This window comes from Carcharodon carcharias, chromosome 30, assembly GCF_017639515.1.
Source record: "Carcharodon carcharias isolate sCarCar2 chromosome 30, sCarCar2.pri, whole genome shotgun sequence".
NCBI lineage: Eukaryota > Metazoa > Chordata > Chondrichthyes > Lamniformes > Lamnidae > Carcharodon > Carcharodon carcharias.
In genome coordinates this window covers 12,226,418-12,248,291 of record NC_054496.1, presented here as the reverse complement: position 1 = coordinate 12,248,291, position 21,874 = coordinate 12,226,418, and the positions used below count along the sequence as shown (strand labels likewise).

Below are 21,874 nucleotides of genomic sequence, written 5' to 3'. Positions count from 1 at the left end.
TTCCTGTTACCACACTTGTTCAAGTCTGTCTCACTCCCTGTCCATATTGCTGCTCAATCCTCTATTCTTTTCACCCTACCTCTGTCCCTTTCTCCCTTCTCTCTTTGTCTCTGTCGCTTTTTTTTTCTCTCCCTTTCATTTTTCCAGCGTTTCTCCCTTTCCTCTCATTATTTTTTCCGGTCCTCTGAGTCTCTGGAGACTTGGTCTGGAGTTTCCAGCTGAAACCAGGATAAAAGATCACTGCTTTATGAATAAAAACCATCTCCCCCTGAACCCTCCCACATGACAGGGGCAAGCTGGTGACTGACTGATGTGAATAAGCTCCGGTGCAGATTCTTGACGAAGCAGAAATGGGGGGAGGAGGGGGAAAAGGTGCCAGCTCTTCCAATCTCAGACTGCTGGTGGCAATAGATTCACACACACGTATATACACAGAGACACACACTCACACACGCAGAGAACATCCTCCCCTTCCCAAGCCGGTGGAATAATCTGCCAAACCCATCGAGGGAATTAGTACAGCTTTTTCCTCAGTGGCTAGACGGTGCTGTAGACCAACTAACGCCACCATCACAATGTCAGCTCTGCGGGACCATGTCTGACTCTCTCTGGACAGTGCTGTCTAATTTTTCTATGCCGTACTTTCTTGACAGCAGCATGTTCCGACGGTCCAAAAGGTAACTGGGAGCCTGCCTCAATTTAACAAAGAAAAGGGAATGCTCTTGTGTGGTTAAGAAACAAGGGAGACTGTATAAGGGAAGGTCAAACCCTGTCTTCTGTGCATGTGTGTGTGTGTGTGTGTGTGTGTGTGTGTGTGTGTGCGCGTCTGTGTGTGTGTGTGTGTGTGCGTCTGTCTGTGTGTGTGTGTGTGTGTGTGTGTGTGTGTGTGTGCGTGCACAACATGTTTGCTTGTTTCTGGGTGGTGGTGCAATTTGTAAATAGGGTGGGATTGTAAAAGATGGATGTTTGGAGGGGGAAATGGGCTGTGGTTCATGCACAAATATTGAAATGAAGGAGGGATTAATTTCCCCCTCCCACTCTTGCTGGAAAGATGCTGGGCTGTTAAAAGCAGCAATGCACGCAGCCATAAGCACTCAGTGTTCTAAGTGGTTCACCTTGGCAAAACAGTAAAAGGTGCCAGATGTCTGCTTTTGTGCTGCAAAGAACTGAGGGATTGCGAGATTGTGGCTGCAATTGTGAAGTTAAACAGCTCTGCCTGGAACTGTAATCGCTGGAGGGTGTGACTGTTATTATCAGGACAGAAGAGAAGCTCAGCAAATGCTGAGATGGATTCTATTGTTTCACTTTGACCCCCCTTTGAGTGCTGAGTCTCTTCTGTTATACGCTGCTTCACTAACACCACACACATACACATATACACATACACACACACATACACATATATACACACACTCCCATGTATACACGCCCGCACATACAACATAGACACTCCCATATCAAGCTACGGTCACTTATGACGGAATTTAATGCCCACCCCCCTAGACAGGTTTGGGGGTGGGGCGCATTTCATTGGGTGGCAGGATGCTGGGCGGGACCCCACCACCTTCCCGTCTCTGTCCCGATTAAGTCTGGGGTGGGAAGGTTCATGTACGGCCTGCAGCCCCTCCTCCACTACCCCCGCCCGCCAATTGAGGCCGTTAAGTTTGAAGTTAATGCCCACTTAAGGGCCTCATCCCAATGCCACTGGTATTTAACCAGTGGAGGGCGGGGCAGTTGCCATGCGGGAATTTTTAAAAATTCATTCACGGGATGTGGGCTTCACTGGCTGGGCCAGCATTCATTGCCCATCCCTAGTTGCCCTTGAGAAGGTGGTGGTGAGCTGCCTTCTTGAACCACTGCAGTCCATGTGGTGTAGGTACACCCACAGTGCTGTTAGGGAGGGAGTTCCAGGATTTTGACCCAGTGACAGTGAAGGAACAGCCGATATATTTCCAAGTCAGGATGGTGAGTGACTTGGAGGGGAACTTCCAGGTGGCGGTGTTCCCATGTGTCTGCTGCCCTTGTCCTTCCAGATGCTAGAGGTCATGGGTTTGGAAGGTGCTGTCTAAGGAGCCTTGGTGAATTCCTGCGTGCACCTTGTAGATGGTACACATTGCTGCTATTGTGCATTGGCGGTGGAGGGAGTGAATGCTTATGGATGGGGTGCCAATCAAATGGGCTGCTTTGTCCTGGATGGTGTCGAGCTTCTTGAGTGTTGTGGGAGCTGCACTTATCCAGGCAAGTGGAGAGTATTCCATCACACTCCTGATTTGTGCCTTGTAGATGGGGAGTCAGGAGGTGAGTTACGTCTCTTGTAGCCACAATATTTATATGGCTGGTCCAGTTCAGTTTCTGGTCAATGGTAACCCCCAGGATGTTGATAGTGAGGGATTCAGTGATGGTAATGCCATTGAATGTCAAGGGGCAATGGTTAGATTGTCTCCTGTTGGAGATGGTCATTGCCTGGCATTTGTGTGGCGTGAATGTTACTTGCCACTTGTCAGCCCAAGCCTGGATATTGTCCAGGTCTTGCTGGATTTGGACAGGGACTCCTTTCTGAAAAGCAAACTCTGTCGTTTTGCTTGTGGCCTCCTAGGATGATAGTGAGGGTGGCAGTCATTCACTTGTGGCCTGGGTCCCTCAGCATTCCTAGGCCTCTCCCTAGATGCCTGGCTGGCACATGTCACCACTCCCAGCCTGCAATGAGTAGCTGCCAGTCTCTGATCGGCTAGCAGCTCTCAGTGGGGGCGGAGGATGGGATTTCTGCCCTTGGGGGTCCCTAATCTTGGCAAAGGCCTGCCATTGGGCACCTAAGTGCCTGGCCCTTAATTTGGTGGGCCTTCCCTAAAGAAGGAGGCAATGTGGGTGACCTGATGGCGGGCGAGACCTCTGTCGCTTCCATTAAATGCCGTCAATAGATGCACACACACACCCTTTCTACCATCTACAAGGCACAGGTCAAGAGTGTGATGGAATACTCTCCACATGCCTAGATGAGTGTGGCTCCAACAACACTCAAGAAGCTTGACACCACCCAGGACAAAGCAGTTCACTTGACTGGCACCCCATCCACCACCTTGAACATTCACTCCCCCCCACACCAGTGCACAGTGGCAGCAGTGTATACTATCTACTAGATACACTGCAGCAACTCACCAAGGCTCCTTTAGCATCACCTTCCAAATCTGTGACCTCTAATAACTAAAAGAACTGGGGCAGCAAACTCATAGGAACACCACCGTCTGCAAGTTCCCCTCCAAGCCCATGGAGCACAGATATATAGAAAATAAAGACACAAACACGCACTTTTTTTCTTTATTCTTTCATGGGGTGTGGGTGTCATTGGCAAGACCAGCATTTGTTGCCCATCCCTGATTGCCCTTGAACTGAGTGGCTTATGAGAACATTTCAGAGGGCAGTTAAGAGTCAACCACATTGCTGTGGGTCTGCAGCCACATGTAGACCAGACAGGGTAAGGATGGCAGATTTCCTTCCCAAAAGGGCATTAAAGGACATACACGAGCATATATTTTAGCGCATGCACACACACACACACACGATCACAATCATATCATTTCAGGCTTGCCTTTGTGTTTATTTAGTCAGTAATTTGGAATTTGTATCTGACTGTTAACTAACAGCAAGATAAAACATTTTTAAGAGTTCAGAAGACAATTGATTCTGTATTTATGTGTCATTGGATGATTGTGTGCAGCTTGAGCATTGAATGACCTTCCTAGTGGAAACATTCCCATTTTCCTTTCCATGTGAGGCTTGTAAGAATTGGATTTCTCTTCTCTACATCGCTGTTCAATGCAGAGTTCCCAGTTTTTAGGGCATTTCCTACAATTTTCCAACTAATCAAGAACGGAGGAAGGGGAAGCACTGTGGGGATAAAGGTAACCAAACCAGAGAAAAAAAGACAATTAAAAGGCAGATTATATCTGAGATTGTTCTGGAAAAGCAGAATCAAATATTCCTCCTTTGCTGAATCAATGCACAAGCTGGCAAGAATTAAAAATGTAAGTTATCCCATATACAGGTTGTTAATACGGTGGGGGGTTGGGGGGCGGTGTGTGTGTGGGTGGGTGGGGGATTGGGGGTGTGTGTGGGTGGGTGGGGGATTGGGGGGGTGTGTGTGTGGGTGGGTGGTGGGGGGGAGGGGTGTGTGTGTGTGTGTGTGGGGGGGAGGGGTGTGTGTGTGGGTGGGTGGGGGGGGGAGGGGTGTGTGTGTGGGTGGGGTGGGGGGGGAGGGGTGTGTGTGTGGGTGGGTGGGGGTGGGGGGGGGGTGTGTGTGTGGGTGGGTGGGGGGGGTGTGTGGGTGGGGGGGTGGGGTGTGTGTGTGGGTGGGTGGGGGGGAGGGGTGTGTGTGTGGGTGGGTGGGGGGTTGGGGGGGTGTGTGGGTGGGTGGGGGGTTGGGGGGGTGTGTGGGTGGGTGGGTGGGTGGGGGGGGAGGGGTGTGTGTGTGGGTGGGTGGGGAGTTGGGGGGGTGTGTGGGTGGGTGTGTGGGTGAGGGGTTGGGGGGGGTGTGTGGGTGGGGGGGGAGGGGTGGGTGGGTGGGTGGGGGGTTGGGAGGGGTGTGTGTGTGGGTGGGTGGGGGGTTGGGAGGGGTGTGTGTGTGGGTGGGGGGTTGGGAGGGGTGTGTGTGTGGGTGGGTGGGGGGTTGGGAGGGGTGTGTGTGTGGGTGGGTGGGGGGTTGGGAGGGGTGTGTGTGTGGGTGGGTGGGGGGTTGGGAGGGGTGTGTGTGTGGGTGGGTGGGTGGGGGTTTGGGAGGGGTGTGTGTGTGGGTGGGTGGGGGGTTGGGAGGGGTGTGTGTGTGGGTGGGTGGGTGGGGGTTTGGGAGGGGTGTGTGTGTGGGTGGGTGGGGGGTTGGGAGGGGTGTGTGTGTGGGTGGGTGGGTGGGGGTTTGGGAGGGGTGTGTGTGTGGGTGGGTGGGGGGTTGGGAGGGGTGTGTGTGTGGGTGGGTGGGGGTTTGGGAGGGGTGTGTGTGTGGGTGGGTGGGGGGTTGGGAGGGGTGTGTGTGTGGGTGGGTGGGGGGGAGGGGTGTGTGGGTGGGTGGGTGGGGGGTTGGGGGGGGTGTGTGTGTGGGTGGGGGGTTGGGAGGGGTGTGTGTGTGGGTGGGTGGGGGGTTGGGGGGGGTGTGTGTGTGTGTGGGTGGGGGGGGGAGGGGTGTGTGTGTGGGTGGGTGGGTGGGGGTTGGGAGGGGTGTGTGTGGGTGGGTGGGGGGGGAGGGGTGTGTGTGTGGGTGGGTGGGGGGAGGGGGTGTGTGTGGGTGGGTGGGGGGAGGGGGTGTGTGTGGGTGGGTGGGGGGTTGGGGGGGGTGTGTGTGTGTTGGTGGGTGGGGGGGAGGGGTGTGTGTGTGGGTGGGTGGGTGGGGGGGAGGGGGTGTGTGTGTGGGTGGGTGGGGGGTTGGGGGGGGTGTGTGTGTTGGTGGGTGGGGGGGAGGGGTGTGTGTGTGGGTGGGTGGGTGGGGGGGAGGGGTGTGTGTGGGTGGGTGGGGGGGGAGGGGTGTGTGTGTGGGTGGGTGGGGGTTGGGGGGGGTGTGTGTGTGGGTGGGTGGGGGGGGGAGGGGTGTGTGTGTGGGTGGATGGGTGGGGGGGGAGGGGTGTGTGTGTGGGTGGGTGGGGGGGAGGGGTGTGTGTGTGGGTGGGTGGGGGTTGGGGGGGGTGTGTGTGTGGGTGGGTGGGGGGGGGAGGGGTGTGTGTGTGGGTGGGTGGGGGGGGAGGGGTGTGGGATGAGTGACTGAGGCAGAAGTGGAAAACCATGTGATGTGGTACATCTCACAAACTCTGAAACTAGGGGTTTGAATGTGGCCAATTTGCACAAGGCACTGAAAATGGAAATTTGTAACAAATCACTGGGCTCAGGCACCAGGGAGGGGTACGCGGTGGTCTCATAACATAAGGAATCAGAGCAGGAGGAAGCCATTCAGTCCCCAGAAGCATCCAGTTGGTTCATGGCTGATTTTCTGCCTCAATTCCATACTCCTGCCTTGTCCCTTGATTCCCGCAGTGTCTTAAAAACTTGTCGAACTCAATCTCACAACCCGACTCATTCCGGTCAGATATCATTTCTCTATCTCAAACGTGGGATCAAATGTTTAACCTTATTCATTATAGCTCGGAATTTACACTTTGGGCTGGATTTTATGCAGGGGGCAGGTTCGAGTAGGCCTGAGACTGGGGGAGGGACTTGGGATGCCCGAACACGAGGGAAACCGCACTGCTGCCAGCCCTTGGCTTTTCAGCCTTGCCACAAGGTGTTGGCCGTTCTCCCTCCACACCCCACTGGCAACGCGCCAGAGGAGACGGGTAAGCGATGGGCATGGTTCTGCCCGCCATCCCACCTGATTTTATGCACCTTCTCCCCATTTTCCAGCCCTCTCCCGGTGGGGTGATGGGGCAGGTAGGGGGTAGGGAGTAGTAAAATTCCAGCCTTTAATACTATACATCAATACATACATGTCAGAGGCACTCAAATGCGACCATTATCTTATATGAAGCTTGTCTCTCTTCAGACATTGTTGTCTGCTGTCTTGGAAATATTGTTAGTGGGGTTTAAAGTTGCAAATTCTTGTTCAGTGTCCCCATCCCCTGACCCAATGCCTTTCCCTCACACCCCCCCCACCACCACCTCTCGCCCATGTGGAATGTTTTAGGTCCCTCGATTCCGTTTCAATTCCTAAAACTGTTAATTGTTACCATTTAGTTGAGATGACCCACAAACTCGCTGACCCTAGGGGCAGTGACTCACAATCAGCAGTGGGAAGGTGAGCAGATATTTTAATTTCATCATAACAGCAGGCGGATGAATCATTGGGACAGACTGGCCAAGGCCCGAGAGAACATCCCCGCTGAGGTATGCCACAAGGGATGGAGAAAGAGCATTTGACATGAAAAACTTGACCTATATAGACTTGATGCAGTCACACAGGATTTTTATTCACCCCTTCCACGCCCCCCCGGTGCACCATCTCCTGGGTAAGGCATAAAAGATATAGTCAAAAAACTGACGCCAGTCTCGAAAAATTCCTAAGGTAGTCGAGCCAGGTTCTGGGAGAATACGGTCTCCTCTAAATTACTCTATTCCAACCGCCCCAACTTACCCTGTATAACTGGAAGTGGCTGCTTCTCATTCTGGAACTCGCCCAGCTTCTGATTGACGGACACAAGAGATAGGAGCAGGAGTAGACCATGTGCCCGTCGAGCCTGCTCTGCCATTCAATACAATCGTGGCTGATGTTGGGCTTCAACTCCATTTTCCTGCCCGCTCCCCATAGCCCTTGATTCCCTGAGAGACCAAAAATCTCTCTTATCCCAGCCTTAAATGTGTCTCAACAATGGAGCATCCGCAACTCCCTGGGGTAGAGAATTCCAAAGATTCGCAGCCCTTTGAGTGAAGAAATTTCTCCTCATCTCAGCCCCTTATCCTGAGACTGTGCCCCCCGTCCCCCGTGTTTTAGACTCCCTGACCAGCAGAAACAATCTCTCAGCGTCCACCCTGTCAAACCCCTTCAGAATCTTGTATGTTTCTATGAGATCACCTCTCATTCTTCTTGACTGCAGATAATATAGGCCTGTTTTACTCAGCATCTGATCATAGGGCAACCCCCTCATCCCAGGGACTAAAATAGTGAACCTTTGCCTTACCGCCTCCAGTGCAAGTATATCCTTCCTTAAAAAGGGCTGCAGCACAGTGCCATCCTTGAGTCAGTTGGCAGCACTCCCATCCCTGATTCAGATGGGTTCAAGCTACACTCCAGAGACCCGAGCACAAAATCTAGGCTGGCAAGCTCCAGGTAAGTGGGTTCAAGGGGAACTGGGATTGAGGACTGTGGTGAGAATGTTCTCCGAAAGTGGAGCTGACTTGTTAAATAAAGGGATGGGCGGACTGGCGTTACAAAACCTTTTCTGCTCCGAAAAATGTGTCAGCTTTTATGAAAATTGAGCTCCCGTGAATTTTATGATGGAGACTGAAGTCCCATTACCAGGGTCGAAGATGGAGGATGAGCCAGCTTTGAGCACAGCATATTCCCGACGGCATCCAGTTAAGTGGTCACTGTCAGGGCTGCAATCCCTGTATAGGATGGCTGACCTACCCCGACTCAAGAGCTGCTGGCTCAGAGGGCTGGCAGTTCAGCCTCGGTAGCGCCACCATTAGCAGTGGCCATTGCTGGGGCTGCACCTCGAGGATGAGGGCGCATTGATGATCGGGCACCTTTGAAGATAGGTAAGTGGGGTCTGGAGGCGCTCGGGCCAGTCTGGCTATCAGGGTTGGGAGGTGGTGGAGGGGGGTGGTCACTGAGGACAGACAGTGCCGCCGAGTTTCACTGGACAGTCTCCCCACATGATGGTGGGCCATCTGGCTGGATAATATGCCAGCATAGGCAGAAGAGGCCCTTACTTAGCTACTTGAGTGGCTCGATTGGACTGCTGGTAGGCAGCCCACATGCCAGCTTTCCCACCGCTGGCAAATGATATAGCAATGGGAATAGATCGGGTCCGCTCCCCCTGTGCCTTCCCGCCTCTCAACCCACCATCAACAGGTAAAATTCTGGTAAAATGTGTCATGAGACACATTTGATGCTCTTCTTAAAATGAAGTCTAGAGAGTATTGTGAAAGAGACAATGTGATTGGCTGTTCCACTGAGAGACAGTGGCTCCCTATTGCACTTCCACGCTCATGAATGAGTTGTGGGATGTGAACGTGCCTTCACTGGATTAGCAGCTTCAAATTGTTCCAGTGTTTGAACAGTGCGACGGTGGTGCAAGGGTTAATGCTTCATTCTACCTCCTTAACGTGAAATGTCAGTTTCCACAAATGAGTACACAAGACTTTCCAATTTTAGTCAGGGCCCATGCTGACTTTAGTGCTGCACCTTTGTTAGATACAGGGTCAGGTATGATGGGTGGCCACACCGAGATGAGCAGATACAATGAGTACCTCCGCGGTGGGGAGTGGCTGGAGAGAACATATTTTGTAAAAAAAAAGATAGGTCTTGAAACCCTGATTGCTCGTGAAGTCTCTCTGCTCCTGGTTCTAGACAAAATAAAAACCCCAGCCCATCCACTCAGTAAAAAGTGAGACGATTCCATTTTAGAGCTTATTTGGGGTCAGGGACAGGAAATGCATTACTCCATTTTGGACCATCCCAGAACTCCAAGGTCAGGTACAACAGGTTGATAGAGGTTCAGAGTAAAGCTCCCTCACCTCTGCCCAATGCTGGCCCTTAAATGGTACTCCAGCAATCCTGAGGCACAATACTCTTGGGCACCAATGACAATTAAATAGACAACTTGGGCAGCGACTACCCACTGCTTTGCTGTCATGCCCTGGTCTTGTTCCCCTCTTTCAATTTGATGATGTAGGAAGGAATGGGGGTTCTTATTTTAACTGTGCAGTTTGGGTGTAAATGATGTGTACAACCGTAATTTTAGTGTAAGGTCTAAATGGGAGGACAGCGATGGTTCCCCCCAACCCCTCCACTGCCACCACTCCATCCCCCCACCTCTCCCCTAGGCCAAACCTGCCTGGACCCTGATCATGGGCCAAAACAGGGCACATGCAGGTAAATTTTATGACCTAACTTTTGGGCCTCTCGTGCACCAGAAGATGTCAGGTTGTCATAGAAACCCAACCGGTTCCCTGATGTGCTTTAGGGAAGGAAACTTGCCTTCCTTATCTGCTCTGACCTATATGTGACTCCAGTCCTGCACCAGAATGGTTGACAATTAACTGCTCTCTGAAGTGGCATCTTCACCACATGCAGGGATTCAAGAAGGTGGCCCACTACCACCTTCTCAAGGGCAACATGGGATGGGCAATAAATGCCGGCCTTGCTAATAATGCCCACAGCTTAAGGGTTTTTTTTTTTAAAGCTCCTTTGATGTTGCAGTTTTTAACAAGTTCTAGAGTTTAAACGGTTCTGACAGGTTAGTAATGAAGTTAGTGCTTCAAGGACTAACTGAATGAAAGACTCACTAAATCTCTGGAGCCTTCAACATAGCTGTGTCCTTCCGAGGTTATTGCGAACTGCTGGAATAAGCTAACTCATCATCCTGCACAAAAAGAAAGATTTTTTTTTTTAATTCATTCACAGGATGTGGGCATTGCTGTCAAGGCCAGCATTTATTGCCCATCCCTAATTGCTCTTGAGAAGGTGGTGGTGAGCACCCTTCTTGAACCACTGCCGTCCCTGTGGCGTAGGTACACCCACAGCGCTGTTAGGGAGGGAGTTCCAGGATTTTAACCTAGCAACTGTGTCGGAATGACGATATATTTTCAAGTCAGGATGGTGAGTGACTTAGAGGGGAACTTGCAGGTGGTGGTGTTCCCATGTATCTGCTGCTCTTGTCCTTCTAGATGGTAGACGTCGTGTGTTTGGGAAGTGAAGTTGAAGAAGTCTTGCATTGCTGCCATTGTGTGCCAGTGGTGCATGCAGTACATGTTTTAAGTGGTGAAAGGGGTGCCTAGCAAGTGGGCTGCTTTGTCCTGGATGGTGTTGAGCATCTTGGGTATTGTTAGAGCTGCACTTACCAAGGAAAGTGGAGAGTATCCTATCACACTCTTGATTTGTGCCTAGTAGACGGTTTGGGGAATCAGGAGGTGAGTTACCACAAAATTACTAGCCTCTGACCTGCTTTAGTAGCCACATCATTTATATGGTTAGTCTTGTTAAGTTTCTTGTCAATGGTAAGCTCCATTGTTGATGGCAGGGGATTCAGCAAGTTGTGTGGTGTGAATGTTATTTGCCGTTTATCTGCCCAAGCCTAAATGCTGTCCAGCTCTCGCTGCATGTGAACACAGACTGCTTCAGCATCTGAAGAGTCATGAATGGAACTGAGCACTGTGTAATTATCAGTGAATATCCCCACTTCTGACCTTATGAGGGAAGATTATTGATGAAACATTTGAAGATAGTTAGACCTAGAATGCTACCTTCAAATTGAGCATCAGTGAGCAGATTATTGATCTGTAAGTTCGTTTGACATCACTGTCGATGATACCTTCCATCACTTTGCTGATGATTGAGAGTAGATGTGGCAGTAATTGGCCAGGTTGGATTTTCCTCACTTTTAGTGGACAGGACAAAAGTGGAAAACTTTCCACTTTATCAGCTATTGTTCTAGCTGTCCTGGAACAGCTTGGCTAGGGGCACAACTAGTTCCAGAGCACAAGTTTTCAGTAATACTGCTGGGATGTTGTCAGGACGCATAGCTTTGTTGTATTCAATGTGCTCAGCTGTTTCTTGATCTCATGTGAAGTGAATCAAATTGGCTGAAGACTGGTATCTGTGACATTGAGGACCTCACGAGGAAGCTGAGATGGATCATCAACTCAGCACTTCTGGTTGCGAAGGCTTCAGCCTTATCTTTTACACTCACATGCTGGGCTCTGCCACCATTGTGGATATATTTGTGGAGCCTTCTCCAGTTAATTATTCAATTGCCTACCAACATTCATAACTAGATGTGGCAGAACTGCATAACTGTGATCTAATCCATTGGTTGCGGGATCGCTGAGCTCTGTCTACAACATGCTGCTTCTGCTCTTTAGTATGTAGTCCTGTGTTGTAGCTTCGCCAGTCTGGCATTTCATTTTTAGGTATGCCTGGTGCTGTTACTTCTGTACTCCTCATTGAACCAGGGTTAGTCCCTTGGGCTGGTGGTAATAGTAGATTGAGGGATATACCAGCATTAGGTTAAAGATTGTGGTGAAATATAACTTTGTTGCTGCTGATGGCCCCAAATTGCCCCAGTTTAGAGCTGTTACAATCCCTTCGCTTGCCATTTTGCTTCAGTTGAAACCCTAAGAGCTTCAGATTTCTCTGAATGACCATATAATCCAGACATTCCCTGCCCTGATATAAATAGACAAATACTTAACATGTTCCTATGAGACTGCGATGTCTGCCCACCATTTTGACCCAGTCTGTAAACCATTTATTTCCATCTTGATGGGTTAGTGGCCAACCAAATGGAAGATATTGAAATAACAAATGAATGTGCTTCACTGATGCTATGAACTATAAATTCTGGGCTTATGTCTGCTGATTTAGGGTTGCCAACCCTCCGGGGTTGTCCTGGAGTATCCAGGAATTGAAGTTTAGTCTTCTGCAGTGAGCAACAACCGTAAGAAAATCATAGGCGCAATCAAAAAAAAAAGCTTTTATTTTCTTTAAACAGTCAACATTTATTCTTTGTAAGATATTGGACTTGGTGGGGGAAATGGCTGAGATTTGTCCAATTCAACCAATGGTGGGAATTTGTGGAGTGTGGTGGTTCGAGGTGTGAGATCATGTGATGAAACCTCCAGGATTGCACCCAACCAAAGTTGGCAACCCAACTGCAGGTTGAAGAATGGAGTAGAACCTGGCAGCTGATCCTTTCCACACTCCACGCCTCACCAAGCCCCACTGCCAGATTCCCGCAGTGTCGTGGTTCAACTGGTTTCCTAGTGAAAGAAATTTTCTTCTCCCAGAACCTAGAGCCCAAATCTAGACCAGAATTGAGGTGCATGGGTGGAGGGAATCAGATAATAAAAGTGGGCCCTTTCCAGGGCTGCCACAGGGAGGCACTGTTCAGCCACTCTGCTCGCCCAGGGATGGATCTATTGATTTTCATCCCAGAATGGGAGCTCAGCAGATTTTCTTAGTGTCTGCTGCACACGGCACCTCGTGCACCGAGAATTCCAAAGCTGAGGCAGCCCAGAGTTTTGGGCAGTAGGTACTCTTAGAGGGCTTCTTATTGTCTGTGAAACACCTACATTTCCCTTCTGGGTAAGAGAGAGAAAACAATGAGCCAAAGATGAGGAGAAGCTAAGGTATCCCTTCACGACCCATTGAAAACAAAGATTGGGGGAACGAGGCTCCTTAGTCATAACACAGGAAGGTTCTTTGTTGCTCTTTCCCCTTTGTGCTGGCCTGCAGCTTAGGGCTGCGTTAACACCCCTAAAGGGTGATGTGGGCCCCAGGCTTTTGTACCTGAGTGTAGGGTTGATTGCCCAGGGAATGGTAGCCTGGGCCAATGCTCTGGTAAAAAGAGTTCAAATTCCACCATTGCACCTAGGGAATTTAAATTCTGTTAGTAAAGCTGGAATAAAATGCTAATCTCATTAGTAGTGATTGTGAAATTACTGGATTGTCATAAAATTTATTTGGTTCACGAATGTCCTTCAGGGGTTAAGATCTACCTTATCTGGTCTGGCCTATATGTGGCTCCAATTCAAGGGCATTTAGGGATGCGCAACGAATGTTGACCTTGCCAGTGACTCACATTCCAAGAACAAATTTTTAAAAAAGGCTGATTGGATATATTCCTGGACATTTTATTATCTGATCTCCCATTGTTCCACCACCGCCAATTAATTGACCAACATTATCAGCCTTGCAATGCCCCTGCTTTCCTGAATCACTTGAGAAGCCATCCAGCTCTTCATTACCGATTTCTCTATTGCAGTCACACAGTCCTTTTGTCCCCCGCATCTCCAATTAAGAACATGGGAACATTAGGTATAGGAGCATGGGTATGAATATGAGTAGGCATGAGTAGGCCATTTGACTTTTGAGCCTGCTCCACTATTCAGTTAGGTGATGGATGAACTTCTACCTCAATGCCATTTTCCTGCACTATCCCCATATCCCTTGATGTCTTTACTGTTCAGAAATCTATTGATCTCTGTCTTGAACATACTCAATGACTGAGCATCCACAGCCCTCTGGGGTAGAGAATTCCAAAGGTGAAGACATTCCTCCCCATCTCAGTCCTAAATGGTTTATCCTTTATTCTGAGGTTGTGTCCCTGGTTCTAGACTGCCCCAGCCAGGGGAAACATACTTGCTGCATCTGCCCTGTTGAGCCCTGTAAGAATTCCGTATGTTTCAATGAGATCACCTCTCATTCTTCTAAACCCTAGAGAATACAGGCCCAGTCTCCTCAATGTCTCCTCATAGGACAATCCTGCCATCCCAGAAATTAGTCTGGTGAACCTTCGCTGCACTCCCTCTATGACAAGTATATCCTTCTTTAGATAAGGAGACCAAAACTGTACACAGTACTCCAGGTGCAGTCTCAGCAAGGCCCTATACAATTGCAGCAAGACATCTTTACTCCTGTACTCAATTGTTTTTCTCTAGTTGGGAAGAGAAAGTGTTCAAAGATTTTTTTAAAGAAGCACATAATCTGCTTAATGCCCAGTGCCTTTTCTCCAAGATTGCTCACCATGGTGTTCTGGAGATCATTGTTCAATTCCTGGACAACCTTGGATGGTTACCGACACTAAAATGGGCAACGTATACCTGCTGACACGTTACCTGACCAAAGTTTTTTAACGAGTAAAATACACCGCCTAAATCCTCGTTGACTATCAATTACAGGGAGCCACAGAGTTAACCTCAGGGGTTGGCATGGATATGGATAAAATGGAAATTATAATGACATAACCCAAAATGGCACTGTAATATGATCTGAGAACCACTGTTGCTATGACACGTTGCTAAGGTACTTTATGCTTCCCATGGTCTCTTTTTTTTTTATATTTACTTCTGTTGATTTGTTAAGGAAGTTGGCCTGAAAAAGTTCACGAGCTGAGCCGCCTGCTCGATTTACATACAGCTTTTGAAGAGGGACTCCGAGCTGATAATTGTAGCTTAAGGTGTTGGTGAGCTGCCTTCTTGAACCGCTGCAGTCCATGTGGTGTAGGTATGCTATTAGGAAGGGAGTTTTGACCCAGCGACAGTGAAGGAATGGTGATATAGTTCCAAGTCAGGATGTTGTGCGGCTGGGAGGGAACTTGCAGGTGGTAGTGTTCCCAAACATTCGTTGCCCTTGTCCTTCTAGGCGGTAGAGGCATGGGTTTGGAAGGTGCTGTTTAAGGAGTCTTGGTAAATTGCTGTAGTGCATCTTGTAGATGGTACACACTGCTGTCACTGTGCATCTGTGGTGAAGAGAATGGTTGTTTTAGGTGGTGGATGTTTTGTCTTGGATGGTGTTGAGCTTCTTGAATGTTGCTGGAGCTGCACTCATCCAGGCAAGTGGGGAGTATTCCATCACAATCTGACTTTGTAGATGGTGGACAGTCTTGGGGAGTCAGGAGGTGAGTTACTCGCTGCAGAGTTCCCAGCCTCTGACCTACTAAAACCATTCTAACATCCGAAAACATTTTTGCCTGTAGCAGATAACTGTTTTGCGGACATCATTATCAAGTGACACCCTGTAGACCACTGTAAACATCCCACAGCCTCTACCACTGGATGCAGAATGTACTCTCTGCAGGATGTAGTACAGCAACTCGCCAAGGCTCCTTCACTTGCCCGCATCCTCCAAGTTGCCCACCAAGCCATGCACCATCCCAACTTGGAAATATACTGTCGTTCCTTCATCGTCGCTGAGTTAAGATCCTTGATTTCAGACCCTATCCAGCACTGGGGGAGTCCTTGACAGCATGATTGCAATGGTTCAAGCTGAAGGTCTACCACCACCTTCTCAAGGGCATCAAGCATTGGATAATAACTGCCAGTGATGCCCACGTTCTGAGAATGAATTAAAAAAAAAACACAAGTTACACACAATGTCTGTGATTTGCTGTCTGGTCAGAGAAACTGAACGTGGAGACACCAGTAGCCTGGTTTGCAATGTCTGTGTTACTGCAGTGCATTAGGCCCAGCTGCTGTATCTATGGGACACTGAAAGCTGAGGCTTACTCTGGGCTTTACTGAGCCACTGCGCTCCAATATTGTGCCAAGCAACTATGAAATTTGTACCTATCATGTGTTTTGTCCATTAAAGCCCACAATTAAAGCCCCAAGCTTTAATTTAAATCAGGAATCATCTCCCATCTTCTTCCTCAGTTCTCTGGCCAAAGGCTGATCCAACCCATAGCACCATGACCTCTACCACATATGACCACAGGTAGGGCCAGGAAGCAGGTGCTAAACCAACTCTAGCAGGAACAGGGATTGAACTCCATGCTGTTGGCACCCATCTGATCCATGCTGGCCATCCAAACAACTGGCCCCTCACAAGGAGCCTGAGTTGCTGTGGCAACATATGTTTTCACATGTTGCAGCCTGGAGCTATAGATAGTGATGGTAGAGGCTCCTGTTTCTTTCCATCACATGGCTAACCGGGAATCTCTCCCACACTTACCACCGGCCTTTTGTGTGTGTTGGAAGGATTTACAAGTTGAAATGCAACCTGTTTGACCCCGATGCAAACACACCTTCCTTGACCATCCGGTCCTGGGTTGGGACTCGAATCCGGAGCTTCTGGCTCAAGGGCAGGGACACTACCCACTGCGCCACAAGACCCCCCAACCCCCACCTATAAAACCTATTTCTCTGACCAAGCTTTTGGTCATCTACCCTAATATATGTGGCTCACTGTCAAATTTTGTTTGAACCTCGCCTTCCTGTGAAGCAACTTAGGATGTTTAAAGGTGCTATATAAATGTAAGTTATTGTTATTGCAACACACAGACCCTGAAAAGCTTAACTGAATTCAATGATGATCGACAGCTCTGCCTGTTTGATCAACAGGTTGCCCTCTCTAGCCTGTACCGGATTTTCAAACAGGTGCTTTGAGAAGACAGTAAACGGCTTCATTTAATTTTCATGCAGCTCAGGTTGACATGGGACATGAAGAAGTCACACAAACGCATCAAAGCGAATACGTTTATCTTTGATTTCAAGGAAGTTGGAATGAGTCAGAGAGCTCGATAGAGAGTGAAAGATGTGAAAGGGTGACTGACAATCAGATTGTGCCCAGAGCTACTTGATACGTGATGTCCTTTAATATCCTGCCGGATCCTGAACATTTTATAATACTTTCTTTCACGGTATAGCGGTTCAATCTCTTGGTTTAGGTGAAAAGAGAAGGATAACTAAAAACTGTATTGACTTCCCTGGCTCAGTGGGTAGCCCTCTCGCCTCTCAGCCGCAAGATTGTAACTCCAAATCCCCACTCCAGAGACTTCAGCACAAAAACTAGGGCCGGGACTTTCCGGCCCCATCGCGGGAGATGCGGCGGCCCATGACTTTTGCCGGGACAGACAATCCTGGCGGCAGGCGGGGCCAGAAAATCCTGCCCTAGACCAACACTTCAGTGCAGGACTGAGGGAGTGCCGCACTGCCTGAGGTATCATCTTTCGGTGAGGCTTTAAACCAACCGCTCAGGTAAAAGACCCCATGCCACTATTCCAAGAAATAAGCAGAGGAAATTCCAGCAGTGCCCTGGCCAATATTTATTCCACAGTCAACATTAATTTGGTCATTATTTCAAAGCTGTTTGTGGAAACTTTGTGCAAATTGGCTGTTGCTTTTCCTACATTACAACGGTGACAAAGTACTAAATTGGGTGTAAAGTGCTTTAGAGTGTCTTGTGGTCATGAAAGGTATTATATAAATGCAAGTTTTTATCTTTTTTAAATGTAGACTTGCTTTGGGAAAAGATTGCAAGTACCCCAGTAATGAACAAGCGAGTAGGAAACACACGCACAAATAATTAGAGGGTGAATGAAGCAGAGAGAGGAGAGACATGAATAATTACAGAGAGTTGCAGAGTGAAGGAGGTCAAAGGAATTAGAGGGTGAGAAGAGCAGACAATTACAGGCGTGCCATTTTAACACTCCACCCTGCTCTCATGCCCACATGTCCGTCCTTGGCCTGCTGCATTGCTCCAGTGAAGCTCAACGCAAACTGGAGGAACAGCACCTCATCTTCCAACTAGGGACTTTACAGCCTTCCGGACTGAATATTGAGTTCAACAATTTTAGATCATGAACTCTCTCCTCCATACACCCCCCCACCTTTCCGATCCCCCCCCTTTTTTTCCAATAATTTATATAGATTTTTCTTTTCCCACCTAGTTCCATTATTTTTAAATGTATTTCCATCCATTGTTTTATCTGTACCTTTTAGCCTTTTTCGATTCCTTCACCCCACCCCACTCCCACTAGGGCTATCTGTACCTTGCTTGTCCTGCTTTCTACCCTTAATTAGCACATTCCTTAGATAATATCGCCGCCTTCAACACCTCTTTGTCCTTTTGTCTATGACATCTTTTGGCTATCTCCACCTATCACTGGTCCTCTATCCAGTCCCACCCCCCACCTCCCCCCTTAAACCTGCTTATATTTCAACTCTTTCTTGGACTCGAACTCAAGTTCTGTCGAAGGGTCATGAGGACTCGAAACGTCAACTCTTTTCTTCTCCGCCGATGCTGCCAGACCTGCTGAGTTTTTCCAGGTAATTCTGTTTTTGTTTTATATTTCACCTCGCTTCTATTTTTACTTAGTTGTGTTGAAGAGTCATATGGACTCGAAACGTTAACTGTGTTCCTCTCTGCAGATGCTGCCAGACCTGCTGAGTTTTTCCAGGTATTTTTATTTTTGTTTTGGATTTCCAGCATCCGCAGTTTTTTGCTTTTATCTGACAAATACGGGATCAGAATTACTTTATTTAACTCTTGCCTATAAACTGTACCATGGGAGTCTGGCTGGTTCTTTGTAAATGAAGAATCTGGGCTTTCCTGATGGAAGCATTACCAGCCTGGCTCAATCTTTTCTTATAGGTATAACTCTCAGTTCTGGCATAATTGTTGTAAATAATATGCATCTTTTCTAGTCCTTCCTTGTCTGTAGGGCTCACTGAGTTTAAGCATATTGCCCATTAAGGGCAAAGTTTAATGGCCACTTAAAGGCAGGGATTGTTCACAGCATTGAGAGTTCTCATCATTACCATTGCCTCCCCTTCTCCCCACTCCCACCTCCACCCCCACCCCCACACCCTGGTGTGGATGGGAGCTTGATGTGTGTCATTTGCAGTAATGAGGCTAATCTCTGTTTAACTGGACACTGAATAGCTGTAGTTTAATGGCCCTATTGTCACTTTTTCAAATCCTTAATTGTGTAAATGGTTGGGATTAGAGGGCGGCATCACTTTGGTGAAGTGATGGCACTTTGCTGAGTGTTTGTAAACAGCAGTTGTAAGTATATTGCCAAAGTGATTCTGCTAGTATTCCAGCTCCTGGCCATGTAGTGTGGAATTTGGGGCAACTGCCCATGAGGGTTGCCGACACTGGTCATGTCTCGCTGCCAGGAGTTTGGGTACAAGATCTAGATTGATAATCCCAGTGCAATTTTGAGGGAATATTGCACTGTATGTCTTTTGATGAGATACTAAACCAAGGTTCCCATTTTCCCTTACAGTGGACATAAAAGATCTCTTGTCACTGTTGTGAAGAAGAGCAAGCGATGCTCCCCAGTGTCCTGGCCAATATTTATCTCTCAACTAACATCACAAGGCAAATTATCTGCTTATTATTTCATTGCTGTATGCGAATTGGCTGCTGCATATCCCAAGTTACAACAACAATAGCTACAGCATAAAAGTACTTCATTAGAATTAAAATCTTATCAGACATCCTGAGGTTATGAAAGGTGCTATGTAAATACAAGCCTTTCTTTTGCCATTCCTTTGGGTCCCGCTTCCTTCTTTCCTTTTCATCCCCCACCCGCTAACAGTAATGGTACCATATGATATCGGAACTGGAGTAGGCTATTTGCCCCTTCAGACGTGTTCTGCCAGTCAGTATGATCATGTCTAATCTTCCACCTCAACTCCACATTCCCGCACTATCCCCACATCCATTAATAACTTAGTTACAAAATACATATTGACTTTGAGTTGAATATACACAATGGCTGTGCATGCACAAAGCTCTCTGGGGTAGAGAATTCCAAAGGTTCACATCCATTTGAGTGTATAAATTTCTCCTCCTCTCATTCCTAAATGGCTGAATCCTTATCCTGACCCTGTATTCTGGATTCCCCAGCCAGAGAGATGCACCTACTCTGCCAAGCTCCTTAATAATTTTGCGTATTTCAATTAGACCACCTGTCAATTTTCTAAACTTCAGAGAATATAGGCCTAGTCTACTCAATCTGTTCTCATACGGCAATCCCCACATCCCAGGAACCGGTCTAGTGAATCTTTGTTGCACTCCCTCTAGGCCAATGCTAATAACCCTCTGTTCCTCTGACTCCATAATTCTGGCTTAGTAACAATGATTATAATGTCTAAGGGTTCTGGTGCTGTCAGTTTAACCTCCTCACCTCTAACACTGTTTTGTCTCATAATGCCGGGCTCTCTCAACTGAAAAATCTTTCAGATTTGTTCAAAATTGACAGCTCTGGAACTGAAGTGAGTAACTTCCATATCTGATTAAAGCAGCAACACACTTCACAGATGAACTAACAGCAAGAAGTAGACAAGGCCAGATGTTTGTTACTTTGCAAAGGACTCTCAAAACTTGAGGAATAAATGATTGTAGAAGACCTCTCGCTGTGGGAGATACATGAAACTAATGTGTTCTAGCAGTGGGTCAGGGAGTCATCAGAGAGTTGAGTGGCTGTTGAAAGGAGATATATGGTAGATCCAGTTGTTTTGTACTGATTAAGTCTGTGGACTCAAACATGATCCTGATTGACCCAATGTCCTGTCAGTTAGCTACTGATTTCACCTTGGGATGTTTCATGAGATCCTTAGATCTCCTTTCATCTCCGAAGATTAGTTCACATGAAGTAACCCCAGGAACAATTGTCCTTATGTGTTCTGCAGCTTTGCTTATGGGAGAGCTGTGGCAAAACTGAAAGAGCAATTGGGTCTTTAAGTGAATACTCTAGAACCTGGAAGGGGGAAAAATTGCAGGAGTGAGGTGCAAAGGAGTGGGACCAGTTAAAGAGCTAGCATAAGCACAATGGGCTGCGTGGCCTTCTGTGCTATATATAATTAATGCTATGGTACAACCTCAGTGCCTTTAAAATAGAAAAACATTGCAACACTTCACTGAACAACTTGTACTGGATCAGATTTATCTAAGTTAAGTAACAGATACTGTAATGGGCAAGTGGTGCGTCTGATGTTCTGAAGGAACGAGATCAAATGGGCTAATGAGACCTTTTCTTTTAAGCCTCTCTAGTGTTTTGTATTTGTGTAAATAAGTTTGAATTGTTGTTTAGCCTGCCATGTTTCCCTGTATTTCTCTTGGGAGTGCTTGATGCTGACACTGGGTCAGGACCCAGGCTAAGGGTCCAAACATGAGGAGGAAATTCCTGCTTGGCTCTGTAAGAAACAGAGCTAGTGGGGGTGGAGGGGGTGGGGGTTGTTGGTATGTGTGGGGCTGTGTGGTCTGGCTTCAACAGCCCATTAAATGACCTGTAATAAAAATGGAGTCTTGAACATTGAATCAGACAAGTTTCTGCAGTTGTCAGATAAGACACACCCGAATGCCAGATGAGGTAGTCTGAGGTGACAGACAAATACAACTGAGCCCCAGTGTTAGATGGGCTGAATTGTTTCTACGCAAGTTTTATTAATGGCCTCTTTACATACAAGGGTCAAAGTGGGCAGAGAAATGGAGTCTTGGGGGGATGTTGAGTTGAGTCAGGGTGTGGGGTAGACATTCCCCATTCCAGTTAATGGTGGGCACCAGCATTTTCCACATAACTTGGAGCAGACAAGCAGCCGAGAGGCAGCCATGGGGTTTTGGCTGCTGACCAGCCCAATGAGCAGTGAGTTGTCCTGTTCCCTCCTCTAATCCTGTACTTTCATGTCAATTGCAACCCAGGATGAATCATGGGATCACAAGCCACAGATTCTTACCTCTTTGGCTCCTATGATGAGCACAGTAGCCCTTTCAGAGTTCCCAGTGCCTCGTCATAATGAGCACTAACTTTGCCTTAGGAACTTAGGTACACAGGATCAGGAGGAGGCCGTTTAGCCCCTTAAGCCTATTCCATCATCCAATAAGATCATGCGACATAACTTCATATACCCGCCTCTTCCCAACATCCCTTGATATCTTTAATTTATTAATCTC

The 21,874-nt window shown here is 48.0% G+C and overlaps 1 protein-coding gene across 1 annotated transcript in view; it reads left to right on the top strand.

Moving 5' to 3' along the window:
• The first annotated feature begins 594 nt into the window (after positions 1–594).
• LOC121271166 (microtubule-associated serine/threonine-protein kinase 1-like) overlaps positions 595–21,874 on the top strand; it is a 104,372-nt gene continuing 83,092 nt past the window's right edge. The window contains exon 1 of the mRNA XM_041176927.1: positions 595–677. Coding sequence (XP_041032861.1) covers positions 595–677 — 83 coding nt within the window. The remainder of the gene's footprint in view (positions 678–21,874) is intronic.